Source organism: Megalopta genalis, chromosome 7, assembly GCF_051020955.1.
Source record: "Megalopta genalis isolate 19385.01 chromosome 7, iyMegGena1_principal, whole genome shotgun sequence".
Taxonomy (NCBI): domain Eukaryota; kingdom Metazoa; phylum Arthropoda; class Insecta; order Hymenoptera; family Halictidae; genus Megalopta; species Megalopta genalis.
In genome coordinates this window covers 12,584,058-12,607,969 of record NC_135019.1, presented here as the reverse complement: position 1 = coordinate 12,607,969, position 23,912 = coordinate 12,584,058, and the positions used below count along the sequence as shown (strand labels likewise).

Sequence of the window (23,912 nt, the reverse complement as noted above, 5' to 3'; positions counted from 1 at the left end):
CAACAATTTCATTAAAAAAAAAACACTAGAGAACCAACATAGCCTGTCCAATTAATATCTCGAAACGAGAGACAGATGCTCTTGCAACTGCAATGCGTTCCAACAGATTTTTTGAACGCATAGCAAAGTGGTATACCGATCGGTGCATCAGTCACAGCGACGACAAAGAAAAATCGAGGACGAGGAAATGCATTTCGTCAGCCGGATCCCCGTAGAAACGTTTTCCCTGTCCGACAATGGCGCAGGGCATCGATAATGCGACTCTACCTACCTACTTCGGACTACCGTATTTTTCTTTCGTTATCGAGGAGAAGGATCGGCCGACAAATGGCGGCCGGTTTCGAGCTCGTTTCGCGTGGATTTTCACTTTCCCCCGTCGGGCCCGGGCATTTGCGGCGATCTTTGAGAAACGTCCGAAAGACCGATTGCTCGGGGATCGTTGAGGTATATACGGTGTTTGGGAAACACGATTCGTTCCGCGCCGCAGCCATTGTGGTCCAGGAGGCCACGAATTTTTCAAAATCGGCCCAGGTAGGTGCTCCCTTTCGTCACGCCGATCTTTCGCTGCCGGCCGTGACGGCGCACCTTTCGCGGCTCTCATGAATATTTACATCGCGGCCACGCCGATGCTAAGCGTCCCAAACGATCGATCGATCGCGGGCAAATTGACGCGTCGGGTTACTCCTTCTACAGTTTATTGGAAACCTTGATACACACGAGAGCTTAATTATAAATATTATGCGTCGTACAGTACTATATTTACAAGTAATTCGATCGAGCAGGTGGATCTGGCTGATTGGTATCGGGGTGGGTTTTCTTTCTTTTTTTTTTACGAATGACAATTCCGCGCGTTGTTCTGGTCTCTGTTCGATCTTTTCCGAGAACGATGAAACGGGGCCCCGGAACGACCAGGAGGGGAAATTAATATTTCGCCGGGTGACGATCAAGTGTCGCGCGGGAGAAGAGATCGGCAAGATTCTGGAATAAATATTAATTAAGACGAGAGCTGGGCTACGTTTCTTTGGCTCCCCCGATTAACGCGCGGGGCGGTCTCGCAAAATATTATTTAATCCTCGCTGGCCGTTCCCGCGAGAATCCTGGCGATTCGATCGGTTCTCTCTCTTTCTCTCTCTTTCTCTCTCTCATCAATCTTTCACTCTATCTCTTTCTCTCGCTTTTTTCTCGCTTCTCGGGAAGCATACGTACGAAGATGAAGGGGGTACAAAATATTGAAGGAAATCAAGACACATCTGGTCGCTCTATATGTATACCGTATGCATATGATAGTATAAACCTAGATATTGTGGCTGTTTGTTATATAGCGTAATGTATAAATCATACGTTAGTGCATTATTCGCGAACATTCAGAAACCTCGAGCACGAGTTTCCATTTCGCCTCGACGACGCAGCCCGTCCTCCGTTCGCAATTAACCCTTCGCGGACGAGTGCCGGCAGATAGCCGACCAAGTCTTTTTACCGGTTTTTCTTTTTTATTAATTTGTTAATTATTAACCCTTGACGGTCCAACGCCGCCATACACGCGGCAGAAATCGATAAAACCGTAAAATCTGGCAGGAAACGTTGGAAGAAATTGTTTCGATGAAAATATATCGACGAAGTTTTATTTTAAAAAAGGAATGTCTCTTCTCTATATTTGATACAAAAATTTTCAGTAAAAAGTTTCTCTTCGTCTGAAAAACAGTCTGGGCTTGGCAGTGTGTAAACTGGAAATAGTTTTGGTCCCCTAAGGGTTAATATAAATTTATTAATTTAACCGTAGCTTCAGAGAACGAATTTCTGTTTCGTCGATTCAGTCTTTCAGTGTCGCTACCGGAGAAACCAGCAAAGTTTTTCACATATTTTATATTACATTTTAATTTAACATTTTTATTTTATATGCAATACCTGTCGCCCACAGCGACGCTCGCCCGTCGAGCGGCTTCGTCCGCAAAGGGTTAAATGTTGTTCGCTGCTAACTCGAGAAAGCGTTAACGATGCTCGTACAATCGTTGGCCGCATTCTTCCTCGATTTAGTAAATTTATGGTCAATAAATACGACGTTTATATCGATCGCTGGCGATCGTTTCATAGGTTTCAAAAATCCACGATAATTGACTAATTTCTCGAGAGATTTTCTCTACCTGCGACGACTGAACAGTCTTTCGAAGGTAAAATATTAACAATTTCAGTTTTTTCAGTGAATTTCTTCAATAGCAATTAATTTTTCTTGGCATCGCAATCAAAAGAATATTTTTGTATGTAAGAATCTCCACGCGGAAATTGTTATTATTAACAACGCAATTATTAACATATCCGGTTAGTTAAGCTGCAACTCGAGGCTCCAAAAATTTTAGCGTTCCTGAATATGGCGAGTAATGTGATTGGACATACTTAAACTACTGAATCTCATCAACGGCATTAGGTGCCTGTTATCTAGGTATTTATTTTAATCTCCTGTAAGGTCGACCGCGCGAGCGGAGAGAAATCTTCTGAACCATGATCGTCGAACCACGGATTTACGTACGTAAACTTTTCAAACACGAGAATGCACTATATGCGTACATCGATGAAAAGCCTATAGTGTCTTTACGTTAAGAAATCTTAAATCTTAAATTAATCTCTTAATCTTAAATTTCATGTAAAAGAAATTCTTCCGGATCCGCAGTCCAACGATCTGCAAAACCTTTCTCGTCACGTTTCGTCGTAGAAGTTCTAAAAAAATATTTCTCGTTCGCGCGCTCGATAAACAGGTCGTGGCAAAATCCTCGACTTCTAAATTCGCCTTGAATCGTATCGACGGACGGCAACTCGCTTGTACACGCGATAAACGAGAAGGTTTCTCCTCCGATCGGAGAAGAAGAGAACAGAACATTGGGGAGAAAGCGTAGTCGATAACAGAATGAGCGAGTTCAATCGGCAACGATTTCCCTGTCTTCTTTACCGACAGTGTGTGTGAACGGGTTCTATTTTTCCCTCTAAAACAAAACGCATTAATCTAATCGCATCACAATGGTTGACAATACTCTTCGTTTTTTTCCGAGCGTTCAACTAATCCGCCTGGAAAGGATCCATCGACGAGGATCCGTTAATTTGAGAAATTACTTCAATTAAGTCCTCCTATATTCGCTACTGTCGATACCGCCGTCGGCGCCGCCTCGTCGACCGCAGCCAACGTTACCGAGTGAGATTGTCCTCGCATTATCGACAGGGACTTTCTCCGATCGCTCAGCTGGTACGCGTGTACCACGAAGCGGTCAAGAAGAGGGAAGTAGGAAAGGTTCGCAAGTACAGTCGCAGAGGCCGAGCTTAGTTGATTCTACCCTTGTGGGTCATGTAGCTTATGCTGTCGGACAGCAGCTTCTCCCTGGCCTGTCGTCGCATCCGCGAGCACATGGCCAATATCGTTCCCGCCATTATGCAGAGGAAACCGCAGGTGATCCCTATCATCGTGCTAAGAACCGTCGATCTTAGGCACACTCTGTCGCCCGTCGCTTCGCTGGGTCCTGCGAAAAGAAAATGAAAATCACTTTTCAACCCTAATTCATCCCACGAATTGTTTCGCACAATTTTCACCACTTCGGAACATTTAGGGTGATTTCGTATTTTTATCTTTTTGCATTTTGTCACAGTTTCGCAGTTTCAACGTGCTATAAGGGATGAAGGGATTTAAAATTGAACAAAAGGGTAAAGTTATCGCTTCGATAATTATTAATATAAAAATAATATAAATAAATATATAATATTATATTATATATAATTATAAAATTATATATAATATAATATAATTATATATAATAATTATATATAATTATAATATAAATATATATAAATAATTATCTTTATATTTTATCTTATTTCTCTATGTGACACACACACAGCTACTAAACTCATTTTTATTTTTGCTTTTACTTTTACTCTTACTTTTACACTTTACTTCTTTTTACTCTACTTTTATTCCATTGCAATGCACATTTTAATCCTATCTTAGCCTAATCTGTACTATTTTATTGTAACTCGCGCGCCACTGTCAGTATTATTTTTATTTTTAATTATTTTAGCCAAAGTTCTTTATTCTTTTATCTGTCTTTACTGCGCCAAATTATTATATCTACAATATATTATCAGTGTTGACATATTTTTTGTTTCAACCTTACTGTTAAAAAAATGCAAATGTTTTTATACTTTACGGTCTTACGGAGCTTGTTGCATTTATAGCAATTGTATTCGCCCCCGGGAAACAATGAGGTCCCAAGGGAATTCGAGGGCGGGGGGGAGGGGGGGGGGAGAACGCGAATTAAAATAAATCTTACTTATTTCTACGAAATCGGAGGAAAGAATAAGATTACCGCTTCGATAAGCCGTGGTGGAATTCTGGAAGAACTCGGTGTCGGCTTCGCCCTCCTGAAGAACGCGCAACGACTGGAAAAGGTTGACGTTCTCCGATAGGCTGGTGGCAGGTGTCGAGGGGCCGCCGATATCTGGCAGAGACCGTTTGGCCACGTTCTTGGCGTTCCTCCAGTGGCAGGGCTGGCTCTGAACGGTTCGAGGACCGCGACAGGTGATCAAAGTATGAATAACCGCGCGACTCATAACCGCATACATAACTCGCATACAACAATGTCTCTCTAATTGACGCCCTCTAATGGACAATTTGGGAAGAGGAGTTACGATTATTCGAGGTTCATTTTTATAGTTATAAATTGTCCACAATTGTAAAAACGAGCCGCAAGACTCGAATAATCGTATCTCCTCTTCCCAAATTATCCATTTTAGTGGACAATCTGAGCGTCAGTAAGGGAGACATTACTGTATTCTGCTGTCGCAGGTGCTTACCGGACATCTCCCGTGGCACATCCGGACGTCGCACTCGATGTACAAGGCCGGCGAGCCGGTGAACCTGAATGTCTTCATGTAGGCGAACACTTGGGTCTCGAAGAGGCCGCTCTCCGACCAGGATCCGCGGAATCGGCTGATCAATTTGTCGTCCACCGGGCAACCGTATTGATCGATCAGCTGGATCCGTTTGTTGCCGCCGTTGTGAGCGTAGCAGTCGTTAACGACGATGTCGAAACCGTCTGGCGAAGGAAATGTTTTCGTTTTACAGTAATGTCTCTCTGATTGACGCTCGGATTGTCCACAAAAATGGACAATTTGTGGAAAAGTGATACGATTATTCGAGCTGTGCGATTCGTTTTTATAGTTACGAATTGTCAACAACTATAAAAAAACGAGCTGCAGAGCTCAAGTTATCGTATCTCCTCTTCCCAAATCGTCCATTTTTGTGGACAATCTTAGCGTCAGTTAGGGAGACATTACTGTATTTTCTTTCACTAAGTTTTCATAGATTTGCCGATATTCTCGACGCACGTGAATGATCGTTAAAGTCTACGAACGTGTTAGAACCAGCTTTTCAAAATAAGTGCAACGAAATTACAAGAACTGAGTGTGTGACAATCGTGAATAATATTCGGAAAAGGCTTCGAAAGTGCATCGAAGCAGAGGGAGCAAATTTAGAACACTTAACATGAATTTTATTATTCAGTTTTGTAATTAACATGCTCGTTAAACTGGTAAAATATCTCGAATATTAAATATTATTTACAGACAGAATTTTCTCTGCTTGTATTCCTGCATCGAGTAAAAACATTGATAAAACAATTTACAGTAATGTCTCTCTAATTGACGCTCAGATCGTCCACAAAAATGGACAATTTGGGGAAAGGAGATATTTATTATTCGAGCCTTGCGATTCGTTTTTATAGTTACGAATTGTCAACAACTATAAAGAACGAAGCTACAGAGCTCAAATTATCGCATCTCCTCTTCCCAAATTGTCTATTTTTGTGGACAATCTGAGCGTCAGTAAGGAAGACGTTACTGTACTTGCAACGGAAGTTAGCAGCGGATAAACTTGGATTTTAATTCTGGACTTGAAGAGAAAGTATTCACGAAGTGTAAATAAACGTAACGAGAAATTGATTTCGACAACGGAAATAGTGACAAAGTCAGGAATAGGAAGTACAGTAATGTCTCTCTAATTGATGCTCAGATCGTCCACAAAAATGGACAATTTGGGGAAAGGAGATATTTATTATTCGAGCCGTGCGATTCGTTTTTATAGTTACGAATTGTCAACAACTATAAAAAAACGAGCTGCAGAACTCAAATTATCGTATCTCCTCTTCCCAAATTGTCCATTTTTGTGGATAATCTGAGCGTCAGTAAGGAAGACATTACTGTACTTGCAACGGAAGTTAGCTGCGGATAAACTTGGATTTTAATTCTGGACTTGAAGAGAAAGTACTCACGAAGTGGAAATAGACGTAACAAGAAACTGATTTCGACCACAAAAATAGTGACAAAGTCAGTAATAGGAAGTACAGTAATGTCTCTCTAATTGACGCTCAGATTGTCCACAAAAATGGACAATTTGGAGAAAGGAGATATTTATTATTCGAGCCTTGCGATTCGTTTTTATAGTTACGAATTGTCAACAACTATAAAAAAACGAGCTGCAGGGCTCAAATTATCGTATCTCCTCTTCCCAAATCGTCCATTTTTGTGCACAATCTGAGCGTCAGTAAGGGAGACATTACTGTACTCCTCAGCGTTGGGACACTCGAGCCGAGACAAGGGTGCAGAAAGAAGGAGGCAATGGAACAGAGAAATTGCCAGGGAAATGATCGTAGTCGTAAGTACACCGCGAGGCAATAAACCTGGTAGATCGCTCCCCTAGACGCACTTAAATGGTTCTCTTAATCGACTAATCGGGTAAAGCCTCGCGTGGGCAGTAAGCTTTGGCGATGACTTCCCTGGATGGGATTGACCGGTTCTTTTAATCGGGTGGAGCGTCGCGGAGCAATTAACTTTGAGAATTACTTCCCTGGAAGAGGCTAAATGTCCCTTTTAATCAAGCTATTCAAGCAGGGACACCATTGAACGAGCCCGGATTTTGAAGGACAACCATTTTCCACGAATGACGACGTTTGTTCGTAATAGCTCCACGAGCCTACGAGCATCGAAGACGACTTCTCTAGATTCTCCGGACCTGGATGATTCTCTGGATCAACTAATAACATCATTAACACTAGATTTGCGGATTAGAACACTAATTTTTTAATTTACGATTATTCATATCGTAAAGATACATTTATGGGTCATTTATTCAATTTATATGTTACTTGCGGCAAATGTTGCAATAACGCTCGTTAAAAATCAGAATAAATATCTTATTGTTACTTTTATAAATTTATACCAAACAGTTGCTTTTTGTGCTCCGTAAATCCAGCGTTAACCCCGCAATTACGCCCGTAATTGGGTCCAAACGGACCCATGACCTTATGTATACAAACCTTTCGAGCTAAAATTTTTTGTTCTCATTATGATCATTACTATTATCACTATTATTACTATTATCTTGCAATACTATTTTTCGTTTAATTTCTAAGCAGAGTTGCACTAATCACATAATTAAACAATAGAATATAACAAATTCGTTGTCGCTCTAACACAAAAAGACAGCATCGTGTGTCAAACGGTGAAGCCGGGCCTCTGGGTCCGAGAAGACCCGAGCGATGTACGATGAGGGTCAAGAGAGGCAACATCTTCCACGAAAGTCTATTCGTGGAAGACGGTAGACTGTTGCTGTCCGGCCTTGAAGACCTAGTCCTTCGACTCGATCGGATCACCTCTTGAAAGGGAGACGAGTGACGCCTTTGACACCGTCGTCGGAAGCGGAAGTGCTCTCCTCCGGTCGGCGTATCGATCGGGGTAAAAGAGCGGTCTAATATTAGTTTCCCGAAGGGAAAATGACGTTGAGCTAAGTGGGGCTCGGTCGTCCCGTTACTCCGACGAATAACACCCGGCAGATGTTACGTGGCGTCGCGCGATTAAGTTTATGTAGACTTGACGAGCATGGGACTGGACGGGGATCAGGGGAGAGAGGGAGAGAGAGAGAGCAATAGAGAGAGAGAGTGCAATAGAGAGAGGGCGAGAGAGAGAGAGAGAGAGAGAGAGAGCGATAGAGAGACAGAAAGAGCTAGAGCGAGAGAGAGAGAACAATGAAGAGAGAGAGAGAGCGAGAGAGAGAGCAATAGAGAGACAGAGAGAGCTAGAGCGAGAGAGAGAGATAGAGCGAGTGAGAGAGAGCGAGAGAGAGAGAGTAATAGAGAGAGATCGGAAGAGAGAGCAATAGAGAGACAGAGAGAGCTAGAGCGAGAGAGAGAGAGAGAGCAATAGAGAGAGCGCGAGAGAGAGCAATAGAGAGAGAGCGAAAGAGAGCAATAGAGAGAGAGCGAAAGAGAGCAATAGAGAGAGCGCGAGAGAGAGCAATAGAGAGAGAGCGAAAGAGAGCAATAGAGAGAGAGCGAAAGAGAGCAATAGAGAGAGAGCGAGAGAGAGCAATAGAGAGAGAGCGAAAGAGAGCAATAGAGAGAGAGCGAAAGAGAGCAATAGAGAGAGAGCGAGAGAGAGAGCAATAGAGAGAGAGAGAGCAATAGAGAGAGCGCGAGAGAGAGCAATAGAGAGAGAGCGAAAGAGAGCAATAGAGAGAGAGCGAGAGAGAGAGAGAGCAATAGAGAGAGAGCGAGAGGGAGAGCAATAGAGAGAGAGAGAGAGAGCGAGAGAGAGATGGTGAGGAAGAGTCAGGGTGAAGCGAAAATGCGTGCAGTTATGCGCGCGTACCGTATTTGCTGCGCATGTAGATAATGAGAGTCAGAGGATCGCCGACACGAACTGGTCCAGCCACTCTAGTTCCAGTGGTCCCGTAACCGTATCTGATTTCCATGTAGCACTCCGGTGGCTGCAGGGTGAACACTACGGGATTTCCCGTCGCCACTCTGGAAGAAGATACTCGCGTTAGGCTAATGGTAGTAACCGGCTGCCCGTTATCCAGCGCCGGGACTGGGACACGGCCACTTCCGTGGACCGAAATCCGTTCCCGCGAACGATTGTCCGGCGACCTAATTCGGTTCGCGGAACCTGTTAACTGCCGGAAGCCTTCTAATAGCCCGTCGAACGAACCGCTTCGATCCGCAAGAAACTGAATCGGTTTCTTTCGCATCCTCGTCTAAAAGCAAGTTATTATATCATTATCACCTCATCGAGCAAGTGTTACGATTTTTCTTCGCTCTTCGGGACGCCGGGTGCGTTCGGTTCATTAGCGGCGGCTGATCGCAAAGCGCGCGGTTACAGTTTCAACTGGCTCGAGTTAAACGATCCAGCTGTTTATTTCAAAATTGCTCCCCCGTTCGTTAATTTCCTAACGAGCCGCGCGCTCGATGAATTAAGCTCGTCGGGGGCTCTATCTAAAGATCCATTTACGGGCTTGCTCGGCCAGTTAAGCGTCCGTAATACATATCGCGATGCTCCTATTTGTGCTCCTATCCTACGTGTGCTCCTATTTTATCGGCGCGTATTGCGATATTGATATTCATTAACCGTTTCAGTCCCAAGCAACGCGATCGCGCTGTTCAGTGACACACGTACGTCGCATAGTTGTTTTTTTTTAATTTTCTTTTTCTTTTTGTTTTGTTTGTCAATCTTGACGAACGCTGTCGCGCCGCTTGGTTCTCTTCGCAATTAATTAAGACAAGCGTTGTCACGCTGTTCGTCATTTTTCGACCGTGTTTTCTGAATAACCCCTGGGACTCGAACGGTTAATTAATATGACGTTCCCTGATGCTCCTTTCAAGTATCATATGGAAATCTGTTCGAGAATTTATCGACCGAGGATTTCTGTTATATCGCGAAGCAAAAATTGAACGACTCTTTCGCAACGAATCTTTTCGGATTCGATAGAAATTGCGAGCAAGTACAGTACATGACATAATCTTGACGCTCAGATTGTTCACAAAAATGGATAATTTGGGAAGAGGAGATACGATTATTCGAGCCTTGTGGCTCGTTTTTTATGGTTATCGATTGTCAAAAATTATAATATTATAATATATATAATATTATAATATATAATATATAATATTATAATATTATAATATATAATATATAATATTATAATATTATAATATATAATATATAATATTATAATATTATAATATATAATATATAATATATAATATTATAATATTATAATATATAATATATAATATATAATATTATAATATTATAATATATAATATATAATATATAATATTATAATATTTTTTTAATATATATAATATATATAATATATTTTTAATATATAATTATATATTATAATATAATATAACATTAAAATTATAATATATTGCAAGGCTCGAATAATCGTATCTCCTCTCCCCAAATTGTCCATTTCTGTGGACAGTCTGTGCGTCAATTAGAGAGACATTACTGTACGTCGCGGATACGAGCATCGATAGACGCGTCTCCTCCGAGCACGCGAGTTTCTCCAGAAACGGTCGGCGAAAGTGAATAAATACGACGGGTAGCCGTGGGTCCGCGAGATTCGCGTGTAAACCGATTTGCACACTTACTCGACGTCGAGGAACGGGAAGGTGACGGTCTTCCAGAAGTCGTAGCCGTATTCGCAAGTCACTTTGAAGTGCTCGTCGAACTCCTCCTCGATCAGCGGGTTGTACTGCACCGTGACGGTGTTCCACATCAGGTTTTTCTGAAACGTTTCGAGCAGCCGATCGTAAATCGCTCTTCCTCTCTCTTCCCCCCCCTCTCTCCCGCTATGTCTCTCTTTCTCGAAAAAGAGAGAAAACTATTCCACTATTAAAACAAACCCGTCACAGCCGACTAATCGCGTTTCACGGCAAACAAACACGTCTCGGCGCGCGCCGCGCCGCGATAAATCAGCCGAACGTTCGCGAGCGCGCGTTTAATAAATCGTATAAGCAGAACGTAACAGAATTATTAACGTGCGGCCTCTCCTTTATGACGCGAGCCGACGCGAAGGAGTCGCGTGTATTAATACGGCCGATCGTTAAACGTCCCCGGGTTGGACGATCGGGAAATAAGAGCCGAACGATGATTGGGGGAGTCGGGGATTTTTCAAGGGGAACGTTAATCATTATTACTCCTTGTCAAACGACCCAGCGGCACTCACGCTGGGCTGCTAACGAACCAGAGACTGTACTCTGTTTTACGTACTGTCGGATTCTTTCTGCTGTCCTGATGATGAGTGTTCTCGCCGAGGGTGCCGCAACGATTCAGCTGAATGTAGAACTCGTAGTAATCCCGGCCCGTCCCGTTAACGTACATGCAGTCCGGGTCGTACGAGTAGCCTGCAATTAGAATCGATTTGTCCTTAGTCCTCTAATACTCCAAACGATCTTAAGATTGCACGCGATCTACGGAAATTGATGATTCCCGGCGGCCTTTCCGGTAGCATACGCGAATCCAACGGATCTATTTTTAAGCGAAGATCGCGCTCTTCTCGCACCGGTTCTCAAAGCTTTTCGAGGTTACGCAGGACTTATTCTGTGGTAACAGGCACAATAATTAACGCATCGAGAGAAAAATAGGTTCGGTTCGCAGTAAATAAATTACTGAAATTGTAAGCAAAAACAAAAATTCAAATGAACAGTCACTATTTTGTTTCTCCGTAATCTTCACACGTTTTACCAATAGAATTAACATTGCGATAACTTAGAACGATTTACAACGATTTATTTTATATTAACCACGACATTCGTTCAGGATTTTCTTCAGCTTTTCCATAAGCTTTGCAGAAAATCTCGCGAATTCAGCATGAAAAATTGAAGTCATTTTTATCGTATATTAACCCTTAGCGCTCCACGCGTTTCTCGAGTACTACCTGCCAGCAACTCCGGCACATTTTTGGAGCGGAGCGCCTGAGATAAAGGAAGTCTTATTTTGAGCGGAAAAGATTACACGTCCTTTCCTCTAACTCCAATCGTTATTTACTCATCGACCTATGAGTCGCAGAATTTCGAAAGATTCCTTGCTCCCTTCTTGCACGTATATTCAAAAGTCGGACTTATTATTTATCAGAAGTATTAATCCTTAGCGCTCCACACGTTTCTCGAGTACTATCTGCCAGCAACTCCGGCACATTTTTGGAGCAAAGCGTCCGAGATAAAGGAAGTCTTATTTTCAGCGGAAAAGATTACACGTCCTTGCGAATGCATTTGATTTTATTTATTTTATAAATATACATTTTCCTATTGTAAATAAAAGATAAATTTTCAATTTTGTAATTCACCATGGTGCGATATCTTTGGTAACAATCTCCCGTGTGCATTCTGGGTTTACTTGGACAAGTGTCACAGTATTCGCTTTGCCAAATAGAGTTACTAGATATTTCTTTCAAGTTCAGAACATTTTCTGCGTAATCATTGCTTTCCTTTATAATTTCATTTACCAATTCGCCCGTGAAAAATAATTTAAAATATTGTATCGGCTGTTCAACGTTTGTAGGAACTTGCGGTCCAACGACCTGTGGCAATACACTAAAAGGTATTCTATCTGGAACATGTAATTCTTCCGTAACATCGCGCCGTTCATCCAAGTCTTGTAACGAATCTTCGCTTTCACTTTCAATAATTCTCATTCGTCGTCTCTTTGGTAGTATAATTTCGCTACTATTACTCGAAGCGTCAGAATCATAACCAACATTGTCTTCCATAATGTCTTTTAACTCTTCAAAATCAAATACGTCTTCGGTATCGCTCGGCTCTAAATTCTCATCGTAATATTTATTTTTCTCCATGTTGCTAACCATAGAAAAGGTCAAAAAATGGTTTAATCGTAATGGTACAGACTTAGCACGTTTTAACTACAGATAACAATTACTATCGCCGACGATAACGTATGCTAAAAACATTTGGCTCCGCAGTGGAGCCTTCGGATTTACGGAACAAATGACAAATGTCTCCGTAGCGGAGCCTTCGGAGTGCTAAGGGTTAAAAACAACCCTCCCTTACTTTTCTTTCATTTCACAAAATAAACGAGAAATTGAACCAAAATAGAACAAACCTAACACATGTTATTAGATAAATATGAAGTTAATTATGCTTGAAAATAAACTAAAGCCGCAGTATGTAATTGGCTACCGCTGCGTGTCTGAACGAGATCGAGATCGTTCGCAGCCTCGCGTCTAAGAACGGTAAATCAGCCGATCGGAAGAATTTTTCAAGGACAGCGAGAAAACCGTGGAACCGTCCGCAAGAAAGGAATAGGCAGGCGTTAATGAAACCGAGATTGCGCTGTTCTTGTTGCCGCTCTTAAAGCTCGAATGGAAAAACCGTGGGGCAGGTCGAGCCGTGCGCGAACGCGGATCGTCGGCTCGGCTTTAAATCACGCGCGGAGGAAAACGTGGTCACAACGGTGTGGTCAACAAGGACGCGCTATTTCGAGGCGGATCGCGTGCGGGGACGCGACGCGTTGTTCGGCCGGCTTTCAAAATAACGGAAGCGCGCCGTCCGACCGTTCTCGCGTGGCGAGAAACAAGGCGGAAAGCAAAAAGGAAAATTCGAACGACGACTCGCAACGATAATTCCTGCCATTAGCTCGTCACCGCGCGCGGCATCGATCGGGCCGGCCGTGAGGCTCGCGAGGATAATTGGCAATTGCGAATGCCAGGTCGGCGCGATGCGGCACGGTCCCGCAGGGTTCGAGACGTGATAGTTCGATCGGCATCGATTCCTCGCGTTCGCCGATCCTACATCGCCGTTTCCCGGGTCTCCTGGACCTCGCCCGGAAAATTCTTACCTGCCGAGTACAGCAGACCGGTGAACGAGCCGTTGAAGCCGATCCTGATCTTCATGTAGTCGTCCTGGCACTCGGCTTCGATGTCTGAAACATTACGTTTCGATTATTTCTCTATTTTATGTTCCCATATAAATTGACGATTTGCCTGCGAGCAACATTGATTAATTGATGGGTAATAATATCACGTAGGTGTTCATCCAGTCGTTCGTACCGGTTATCGTAATTGCTGGACCGCGAATTTTATGCATTTACGAGGAAAATGTTATTTTTGCCATGTTTAATAATTTTGTAACATTTTTGTCATATTTAATAGAGTAACATCCAACTAAATAACATTTTTGTCATATTTAATAGAATAACATCCAACTAAATAATATTTTTGTCATATTTAATAATATTTCATAAATTTAATACTATTTTTGTCGTATTTAATAATATTTCATACGTTTAATACTATTCTTGTCGTATTTAATGATATTTCATACGTATAATACTATTCTTGTCGTATTTAATAATATTTCATACGTTTAATACTATTCTTGTCGTATTTAATAATATTTCATACGTTTAATACTATTTTTTTCGTATTTAATAATATTTCGTACGTTTAATACAATTATTGTCGTACTAAATGTTACCTTTTATTTTAATTGTAATAAAAAGCTAAAACGGGCGCGGATTCTAAGCTAAACGAATTCAAGGATATTGTTACGTTATTTTCAACTAATTACGATCGCGAAAAGAGAGGAAACATTTTCATCCGATTTATATTTCTTAAAATTAACTTGGATCGTTTTCATTTTGCATCAGTTGCAACGACGACGAGTTGAAAATAATACTTACATGTCCTTAAATTCTTTTAATATCTTCACCGTTCGAAATTTCACCTACATATTTTTATTACAAATGCATAAAATGCGCGGTCTAATAATTACACTACTAGAGATTGTGTATCGATTTCAGTTTATTTCGATAAATCTGTTAAAGTCCAATGGCTTGTTTCGTTTTAGTCTTCCGATGTCGGTCCTTCTATTTAATAAGATTGCTGTTAGAAGAAGGGACCAATTAAATTTAATGTATGATGCAAGAGAGAAACTGAAATTGTGCTGCTTTTCGTAAGAAACGTGAAACTGAAACGTGTTACTTTTCGTAAGAAAATTGAAACGCGTTACTTTTGGTAAAAAAAAACTGAAACGTGTTAATTTTCGTAAGAAAATTGAAACGTGTTACTTTTGGTAAAAAAAACTGAAACGTGTTAATTTTCGTAAGAAAATTGAGACGCGTTACTTTTGGTAAAAAAAAGTAAAACGTGTTACTTTTCGTAAGAAAATTGAAACGCGTTACTTTTGTTAAAAAACTGAAACGTGTTACTTTTCGTAAGAAAATTGAAACGCGTTACTTTTGGTAAAAAAGAAGTAAAACGTGTTACTTTTCGTAAGAAAATTGAAACGCGTTACTTTTGTTAAAAAACTGAAACGTGTTACTTTTCGTAAGAAAATTGAAACGCGTTACTTTTGGTAAAAAAAAAGTAAAACGTGTTACTTTTCGTAAGAAAATTGAAACGCGTTACTTTTGTTAAAAAACTGAAACGTGTTACTTTTCGTAAGAAAATTGAAACGTGTTACTTTTCGTAAGAAAATTGAAACGCGTTACTTTCGGTAAAAAAAACTGAAACGTGTTACTTTTGGTAAAAAAAACTGAAACGTGTTAATTTTCGTAAGAAAATTGAAACGCGTTAGTTCTGGTAAAAAGACTGAAACGGTGTTACTTTTGGCGTCGCGCGTCGATACGCAGAGATCGATGACGTCAGAAACGTTCGAGAGCCTTTTCGGGATGGATCCAGCGAAGGAAAGGATCCGTCTGAGAGGATCGAGGAGAGAGAGAGAGAGAGGTGGAAGTCCGGTGTCGAAATGGTCGGAAAATCGAGCATCCGGTGGGCGGAAAGCGGCGGAAAAGCCGGTCGCCGATGACGAGTGAAAGTAAGCCAGCGAGGCGAGGCCCGGTATAGGCGCTCTTCGTAGTAAGGAGCCGTTTCCATCGCGAACCGACGTAATCCGGCGGGAGTGTGGAAGATGGACGGCGGAAGATGCGGGCTGCAGATAGTCACAGTCGGTGTACGGGCCGATGATACAACTTTTCGCCCGGGGAGCCAGCGGTGCGCCTCTCCGCGCTGCTGTTCGCCGCGCGCTGTCCGGTGCACGCGTTGCACGCGCTGCACGCGTTCCCGAGCGGGGCGAGGTATGCACGCACGCTGATTAGAATTGCGGATACGTGCTTTGTGTTCATCGGCCGGCAAAACGTCCGAGCGTAAACAATGGAGACGGTTGCGCAACGCAGATACTCGCTCGAGTACGCGCCGCCGAGGATTTCGGAGATCTTTCGTTCTCCGGCTCCGAGAAAGAGGCGGCCTGCCGTTTTCGGAGCAGGATTCCGATGGAAGCGTTCGTGCAACGTGCAGCGAGAAAGAATCGTTTGAATTTTCAGAGTGGAAATCCTCGTTGGAGTAGAATTCCGTGTAATACGCGGCTGAGAAGTTCATTTCAGACTTCCTTGGCAATCATGGAGAGAAAACCGCGAGGCAAAAGTCGTAGATCGACTTTTCAGATGTGATTGTGAAGCGGAGACCTTCTTTTGTAAGATCGGATAGGATGGAATCCGAAAAAGATGTTCTTAAACTCCACAGAATTTTTTGAATTTAAACGTTCGCAGAGCTTGTAACATTTTAACGGAAAGAGGACAACTTCTTGCTTGCTGTCTGAATATCAGAAACTGGAATCATTGAGAAAATCGAGTTCATAAGATGAAAGTAGAGACTTAGCCCTTTGAAATGAGCCTAGGTAGACTGTCGTATGATTTTTCTTCGCGAAGTTACAGCAATTCAAAGTTTATGAATTTCACCCTCGAAGCATAAAAAGATTGTTCATTGCTGTGCAGTAGTGCGACTTGTACGATGAATTTTCTTTTGATTAGAATACTCGCAAGAATGTGAAAAATATATACAGGGTGTCCCAAAAATGTCTCTCAATCCGAAAGTAGGGGATTCCTGAGGCCATTTGAAGCAACTTTTTCCTTAGCGAAAATGCAATCCGCGGCTTCGTTTACGAGTTATTAACGAAAAACAGTGATCAATCAGAGGCGAGATCATTTGGCGCGAGATGGCCGAGCCAACGGCGCCAGCGGTCGAGCGGTCGAATCCCAGCTCGGCTGGCGCGAGGCGACTGAGCCTGGTTGACTGGGCCGCCTCGCGTCAGCCGTACTCGATTCTTATTGGTCACTGTTTTTCGTTAGTAACTCGTTAACGGTGCCTCGGAGAAAATTTTCGCAAAGGAAAAAGTTGCTTCAAATGACCTGAGAAACCCGCCACTTTCGGATTGCGAGACATTTTTGGGACACCCTGTATATATATACATATATCCACGAGCATATAATTAATATAACAATATATAATTAACACGTTCCGTGCCGAGCTTTTTTTACTCGAATCTTCACACTTTGATATTTTACTAAAACTTGATGTATTACGTGCAATTATTAATTCTCGTACACATAACAACGTAACAAAAACTTATCAACGCCCATTCTTGCGGTGGAAATTGATTCTTCGGTTCTAAATTTCTTGTAAACAATTTGTTCAGTTCACTAAGTAAACATGCAAGCGTGTACCATCGATGGTACACGTGGCACGGAACGTGTTAATATTTGCATTAACCGCGGATAAACGATTTCCACGAAGAGCGGTCGCGCTGCGAAAGCCTTTCGGTTCTAATTCAGTGATCCTTTAACATCCTGGAGCGGCGTCGAAGGACTCGTCGATCTCGGCTAACTGTAACGCGAGAGGAACACTGGGAATTCAGTTATCGGGCCCAACTATCTGCACACCGGGAGGCTGCACGAGCTTTTATGCACTCGTCCGCGGCCGACTGTCCAAAACATTCGTCCGCGTCCGTGTTCGCCGATGATGAATTCCTCGAGGGCCACGCTCGTATCTCGAATGAAGTCGTAAAACCCATCTCTGCGGGAAACGCAAGGCCACCCGCGGTATCGTCAATTACGCGAAAGAAGGCCCATTAGGTTTAATGTATCCTCGTCTGGCCGCGCGATTCTACGACCTCGGGCACCGACTTCATCTCGCTTCTTCTCCGCCGTCTCTTCATCATCATCATCAACATCGCTCTAGTCCGGCGTCCACCACCTACGGAACCGTTTTTATTTTTCCAGACGGTAACTCGGCCATGACGTCTCGGATTCCTCATTAGATTTAGAATATATTCACGGCTAATAGCGAATCAACTCGTTTTATATGCGCGAGCATTTTAATTATAAGGCATAAATGTGCATTTCCTGGATGAATCTTACGATGCAAAACAACAAGATGCGAGTCGGCGATTTTTGGCACTTTAACAGCGGCGCACGTGCGCGACGACCATGATTTCGGATTTCCGCCGAGAAACGTCAAATTAATTTAGCGAATTTAATTCTTTGAAATTGTAACGCACAGCATGATACAGTTATTTTTCCCTAATTCGCGCTCAGATTGCGCACAAAAATGGACGATTTGAGAAGAGAAGATACGTCAAATTAATTTCGCGAATTTAATTCTTTGAAATTGTAACACACACGGCATGGTACAGTTATTTCTCCCTAATTCGCGCTCAGATTGCCAAAATGGACGATTTGGAAAGAGTCTCGTTATAAAAAGTCTCGTTTTTATAGTTGTTGACAATCGGCGGTTGTTGACAAACGAGCCGCCTCTTCCCAAATTGTCCATTTTTGTGCATCCATTTTTGCCCAATCTGAGCGCGAATTAAGGAGACATTACTGTAATTGGGGAGAATTTATAGCTTCTCTTCGACGACATTTTTGACATACTTTATAAGAGAACGCGCCGTATTTAACGCTAGAACTACTAAACCAGTCTCAAAATGACAGGTTTCTGACTTGTTTCTTTCACAATACTTGATATTATAAAAATATTACCAGTAGAAATTTTTAAGTACGCTTCTTTATTGAAGTGCGTATTACGATATAAATCACGCGAAGATTAACACGTTCCGTGCCACGTGTACCATAAATGGTACACGTTAAACTTGACCATCAGGCCACGTGTACCATAAATGGTACACGCGGACATATTTATTTAAAGCGCTGAAGACATACATTTTGTGACAAATTTGATTGTATAAAATATATTTCCACCAAAAGGATGAGAGGCATTGTAAAAAATGCTGTATAGAACAAAGCACATAAATTTGTTTAATCGTTATATACGCAATAACTATTAATTACAATGTTTGACTTTTTTAAAGCAAGAGCTGCATAAAAACGGTTGATTCGGGCAATCACTACTTATCTACTGATGATATAATGAAATATTATGTGATAATGTATCAATCTTTAGTCAAAACATCAAATGGCCTGAACGACAAGTTAGGCAAAAATGGCTTGGCACGGAACGTGTTAAGCAGAAACCAGTCTCGGCATTGTTATAAAACGATACGCATTAAACGATACAAACAACATAACGATATACACTAATGATGCTGCCAGCGAAAGTGTTAAAATATTCAAAAATATTAAAACGTCGCAAGAAACGTCGAGCGACTCTGTCAGGAGTTGTCGCAATTATTCCCGATTTCGCGCACGTATTCCCGAACACCGGATCTTCGCGCAAACTAAAACGCTCGCGCGACAACCGTAAAAAGACGACAGTCAATTGGAAACGTGTTTCTTCATTTAGTAACGTTAATAGACGAGAAACGATACGACGACGCTCTAAAATTCTTCCGAAGTCCTCGCCGGTTTCGTATTATTATATCTCAGTCATTAATTTTTGCAGTAAATGCATAGAATTCGCGGTCCGTTTATGGCGCACGCGTGAGCTACATGATAATTAAGAAATCTTCTAATTAGCGGAAGGAGGTTCTTCCGCAGTCCAGCGATAATAAGGATGCTCCGTGGATTGTGCCGCCTCTTGCTGGATATATTCGGAGTTATGGTAGCCCGATATCCCTTAATGGCATTACAATGATGATCATAATGGTATAATTATTTCGAGATCGGAAAGCAGCGAACGGAGTCAGCGGATCGAGCAGATCGTAAACGACGGCGACGATCGCGGGGAATACGAGGGCACGGGCACGATTAAGCAAATGGTTCTTTAACGACGACAGCTCGGCTGCTGGAAGAGCTGTGTATCAAACGAAAAATCGGATTTGCTGCCGGGTAATCGCGCCTCGATGGCCCGCATCAATCCGTATTTACACGTTCCGTTTCATCTGCCGCAATTTTCCAACTGACAGACGGTAATGGGATTTAGATGGGAGGACCGTTTACATTCTTTGTTCCGTGCCACGGCCACGATTCTATTTTCATAAACGCAGCCGGGTTCGAACGGGGCTACCATTTCCTCGGTACCGGGGTATCCATCAATGCCTTCACACCTTGATATTAGCTCCGACGCGTTGTGTACATCGTTAAAGGTCCCTCCCCGACGCGCTCGGCCGACGTAGAAGGCCGTGCACGTCCTCCGAACCGACAGTTCTTACTGTTAGCCGCGGCGTAAAAGTCAACGGCTATCGGGTAACTCCGACCATAAATGCTCGATCAGAAAAGACACGACGACGATCTAATCGTTTCGCAGCCTGCTGTTAGTCCACTAATTAGCGATCGGTAGCTTGTAATCGGCCGGCCAGTGTCCGGCGGTCGAAGAACGCGCCTCTTCTCTCGTTTACGTAATGAGAAAACGTATCGCCGTTTTTCTTTCCCCGTGATCGACATACAGTAATGTCTCCCTAACCATGGGAAGAGGAGATACGATTATTCGAGCCTCGCGATTTGTTTTTATAGTTGCCGATTGTCAACAATTATAGAAACGAGCCGCAAGGCTCGAACAATCGTATCTACCCTTCCCAAATTCTTCATTTTTGTGGACAATCCGAGCGTCAATTAGAGAGACATTACTGTAAATTGTTTTATCAATGTTTTTACTCGATGCAGGAATACAAGCGGAGAAAATTCTGTCTGGAAATAATATTTAACCCTTTCGCTACTACGGACCACTATAGTGGCTTTCCATATGGTGCCACTGAGGTACTACGGACCACTATAGTGGCTTTCCATTTGGTGCCACTGAGGTACTACGGACCACTATAGTGGCTTTCCATAAGATGCATTATATTGCATAATGTTATTTCCTCTCATACTGTAAATTAAAGAGCGCATGCTAAGACGTTATAAAATACCCTGGAATACCCTTTATTTATAAATACCCTTTGGAGAAAAATTTTTTCGTTCGAAAAATTCATTCAATTCAAACAGCTTAGGTTCTCCGCCGACCGCCGCGGAGTACCCACTTCCGCTGACGATCGCCGTCGCGTAGCGTGCAGTGATGTCGCAGCGCTCTGTTCAGCAGAAGTACCACGACGGAGAATCCGCCCGTAGCGAAAGGGTTAATGTTCGAGATATTTTACCAGTTTAACGATCATGTTAATTACAAAACTAAATAATAAAATTTATGTTAAGCGTTCTAAATTTGCTTCCCACTGCTTCGATGCACTTTCGAAGCCTTTTCCGAATATTATTCACGATTTTCGCACATTCGATTATTGTAATTACGTTGCACTTATTTTGAAAAGCTAGTTCTAACACGTTCGTCGACTTTAACGATCATTCACGTGCGTCGAGAATATCGGCAAATCTATGAAAACTTAGGGAAAGAAAATACAGTAATGTATCCCTAACTGATGCTAAGATTGTCCACAAAAATGGACAATTTGGGAAGAGGAGATACGATAATTTGAGCCCTGCAGCTCGTTCTTTGTAGTTGTTGACAATTCGAAATTATAACAACGAATCGCAAGGCTCGAATAATCGTATCACCTTTTTCCAAATTGTCAATTTTTCATGGACAATCTGAGCGTCAATTAGAGAGACATTACTGTACTTTAAACAGAACCGACATCCTTTGAAACAATATCATCGTCTCTTCGTAACTGTTCGATCTGGATCTTCGATGAAAGCTTAGAAAGTGTATTTTTAACTTTTCAACTTTTCATCTACAACTTCAACGTCTTAATTATTCGCAGCAACGTTACCCAATTTCGGTAACATTTTCAGCGTGTGCGCAGCTAACGTGATTCTATGAAACGTCGTCTTTCGATATTCTTCAAGTCGAAATAGCACTTCAAAATCGATCCGAATGTCCTCGACCGTTTCTCAATCTATTTTGGAAAAATTAGAAAGAAAGACAAAAACTTTCTTATCTGAGTCTATAACGATTAGACTGCGGATCCTTGTGCGAAATAAAAATTGTCAAAGACGATTGTAAGAACCAGATATTAAATAAAAATAAATTGTTTCATTGAATTATTTCGATAAGTTTGGAATAGTGTAACAGCGTTATAAAATTTCTCTTGTATCCTCACGATTTTATACTTCAGCTTCTCAATTTTGCCATAAATGCATAAAAGTCTAATAATGATATATTCGTTATACAGAGCGTCCCAAAATTATGGTATTTCCGGAAAATGAGAGGTTCCTGAGGTCATTTGAAGTAACTTTTTCCTTAGCGAAAATGCAATCCGCCGCGTCGTTTATGAGTTATTAACGAAAAACCTTGACCAATGCGAGGAGAGATCAGCTAACGCGAGGCGGCCGAGCCAATGAGCGGAATTGAGCTTCGTTCATTCGTTGGCTCCGCCTTGCGCCAGCCGAGCTCGCCCCTCATTGGTCACTATTTTTTGTTAATACAGTAATTTCTCCCTCATTCGCGCTGAGATTGCGCACAAAAATGGATAATTTCGGTAGAGGAGATACGATTATTCGAGCCTTGCGGCTCGTTTTTATAGTTACCGATTGTCAACAACTATAAAAACGAGACGCAATGCTCCCAAATTGTCCATTCTTGTGCGCAATCTGAGCGCGAATTAGGGAGAAATTACTGTAACTCGTAAACGAAGCCGCGAATAGCACTTTCGCTAAGGAAAAAGTCACTCCAGCTGATGATAAAAAGTTGCTACCATAATTTTGGGACGCCCTGTAGTCTCGAATAAGAAAGTTGTGCAATTTTTTCTTCCCATCTTCTTCGAAAGACACTGCGAAACAACGGTCGAAGACGTTCGGATCGATTTTGAAAGAAGTTATTCCGTCTTAAAGACTATACCATCGATCGGATATGTCACTGTACTCGCACGAACTATCACCGAGCGCCTCTAAAAAGATCCCGTAGAGATGTTCGACCACGGGCCGTCACGTTTACACACTTCCAGATCGTGTTCCATCGGTGGCGGACACCTCGGGAGCTCGCAACAAATTCCAAGGCACGATTCAGCGAGAAAAATCAACAGTAACCAGGTAATTTGAGGAATTACGGGCGAGGGTCATCATCGTGGAGAGGCAGTATTCGATCTAGGCGTGATCCAGGGGATAATAGCGATCGAACGCTCGGGAGGAGTGGACGAAGACGACGCGACGCGGCGTCGAAGGTGTACTCTCGATGTCAGGAGTGCCGTACGACTCTCCAACACCGTTTTAATTGCGTCCACTCTAACGGTAGCTCCTACCCGCCATCGCGATCTGGATCCCGGAGTGTCGGGACGCCGAACGACCAGCGACGCTCGAATCGATTCCCCTGGATCGAACGATCAGCCTCGATCGTTTCCTGGCCATGGGCCAGCCCTACCTTCGATCTCTCGGACACGGAAACAGTAATAATCATCGGTATGCCTTGTAACGGTCCGCGAAGGTGAAAGCAAATGCTTCGGATTTGCGGCAACGTCGCCTTGGCGGCTTTGCTAGCCCTCGAAGGGATTAACACGGCTTCGGAAGAGCGTGGGCGATGCGGTATGGGAAATTGAACATTTCAGAGAGGAGTTGATAATATTAGGTTGGGTGTACAGTAATGTCTCTCTAATTGACGCTCAGATTGTCCACAAAAATAGAGCCTTGTGGCTCGTTTTTTTATGATTATCGATTGCCAACAACTATACAAACGAGCTGCAAGGCTTGAATAATCGTATCTGCTCTTCCCAAATTGTCCATTTTTGTGCACGATCTGAGCGTCAATTAGGGAGATATTACTATAGTTGTATTCGTTTTGACATATTAAAATGGGGGCTGATTAAAAATAAATAGATAACCTTTTCTAGTTTCACTAATCATAGTTGAATTAAAACTTGGAAGTTTGAGTATTTGAAAATTTGAATGTCGAAAGATTGGAGTACTTAAAAATTTCAATATTT

General features: G+C 42.3%; 1 protein-coding gene across 1 annotated transcript in view; it reads right to left on the bottom strand.

The window, feature by feature from the left end:
* Positions 1 to 678: 678 nt before the first annotated feature.
* The window catches only part of LOC117221702 (uncharacterized), a 163,903-nt gene continuing 140,669 nt past the window's right edge, over positions 679 to 23,912 (bottom strand). Inside the window, exons 5-11 of the mRNA XM_033472870.2 lie at positions 13,675 to 13,758; positions 11,092 to 11,225; positions 10,470 to 10,606; positions 8,683 to 8,837; positions 4,834 to 5,075; positions 4,347 to 4,533; positions 679 to 3,503 (exon numbers count right to left, since the gene is read on the bottom strand). Of these exons, the coding sequence (XP_033328761.1) occupies positions 3,307 to 3,503; positions 4,347 to 4,533; positions 4,834 to 5,075; positions 8,683 to 8,837; positions 10,470 to 10,606; positions 11,092 to 11,225; positions 13,675 to 13,758 (1,136 nt within the window). The 3' untranslated portion in view covers positions 679 to 3,306. The remainder of the gene's footprint in view (positions 3,504 to 4,346; positions 4,534 to 4,833; positions 5,076 to 8,682; positions 8,838 to 10,469; positions 10,607 to 11,091; positions 11,226 to 13,674; positions 13,759 to 23,912) is intronic.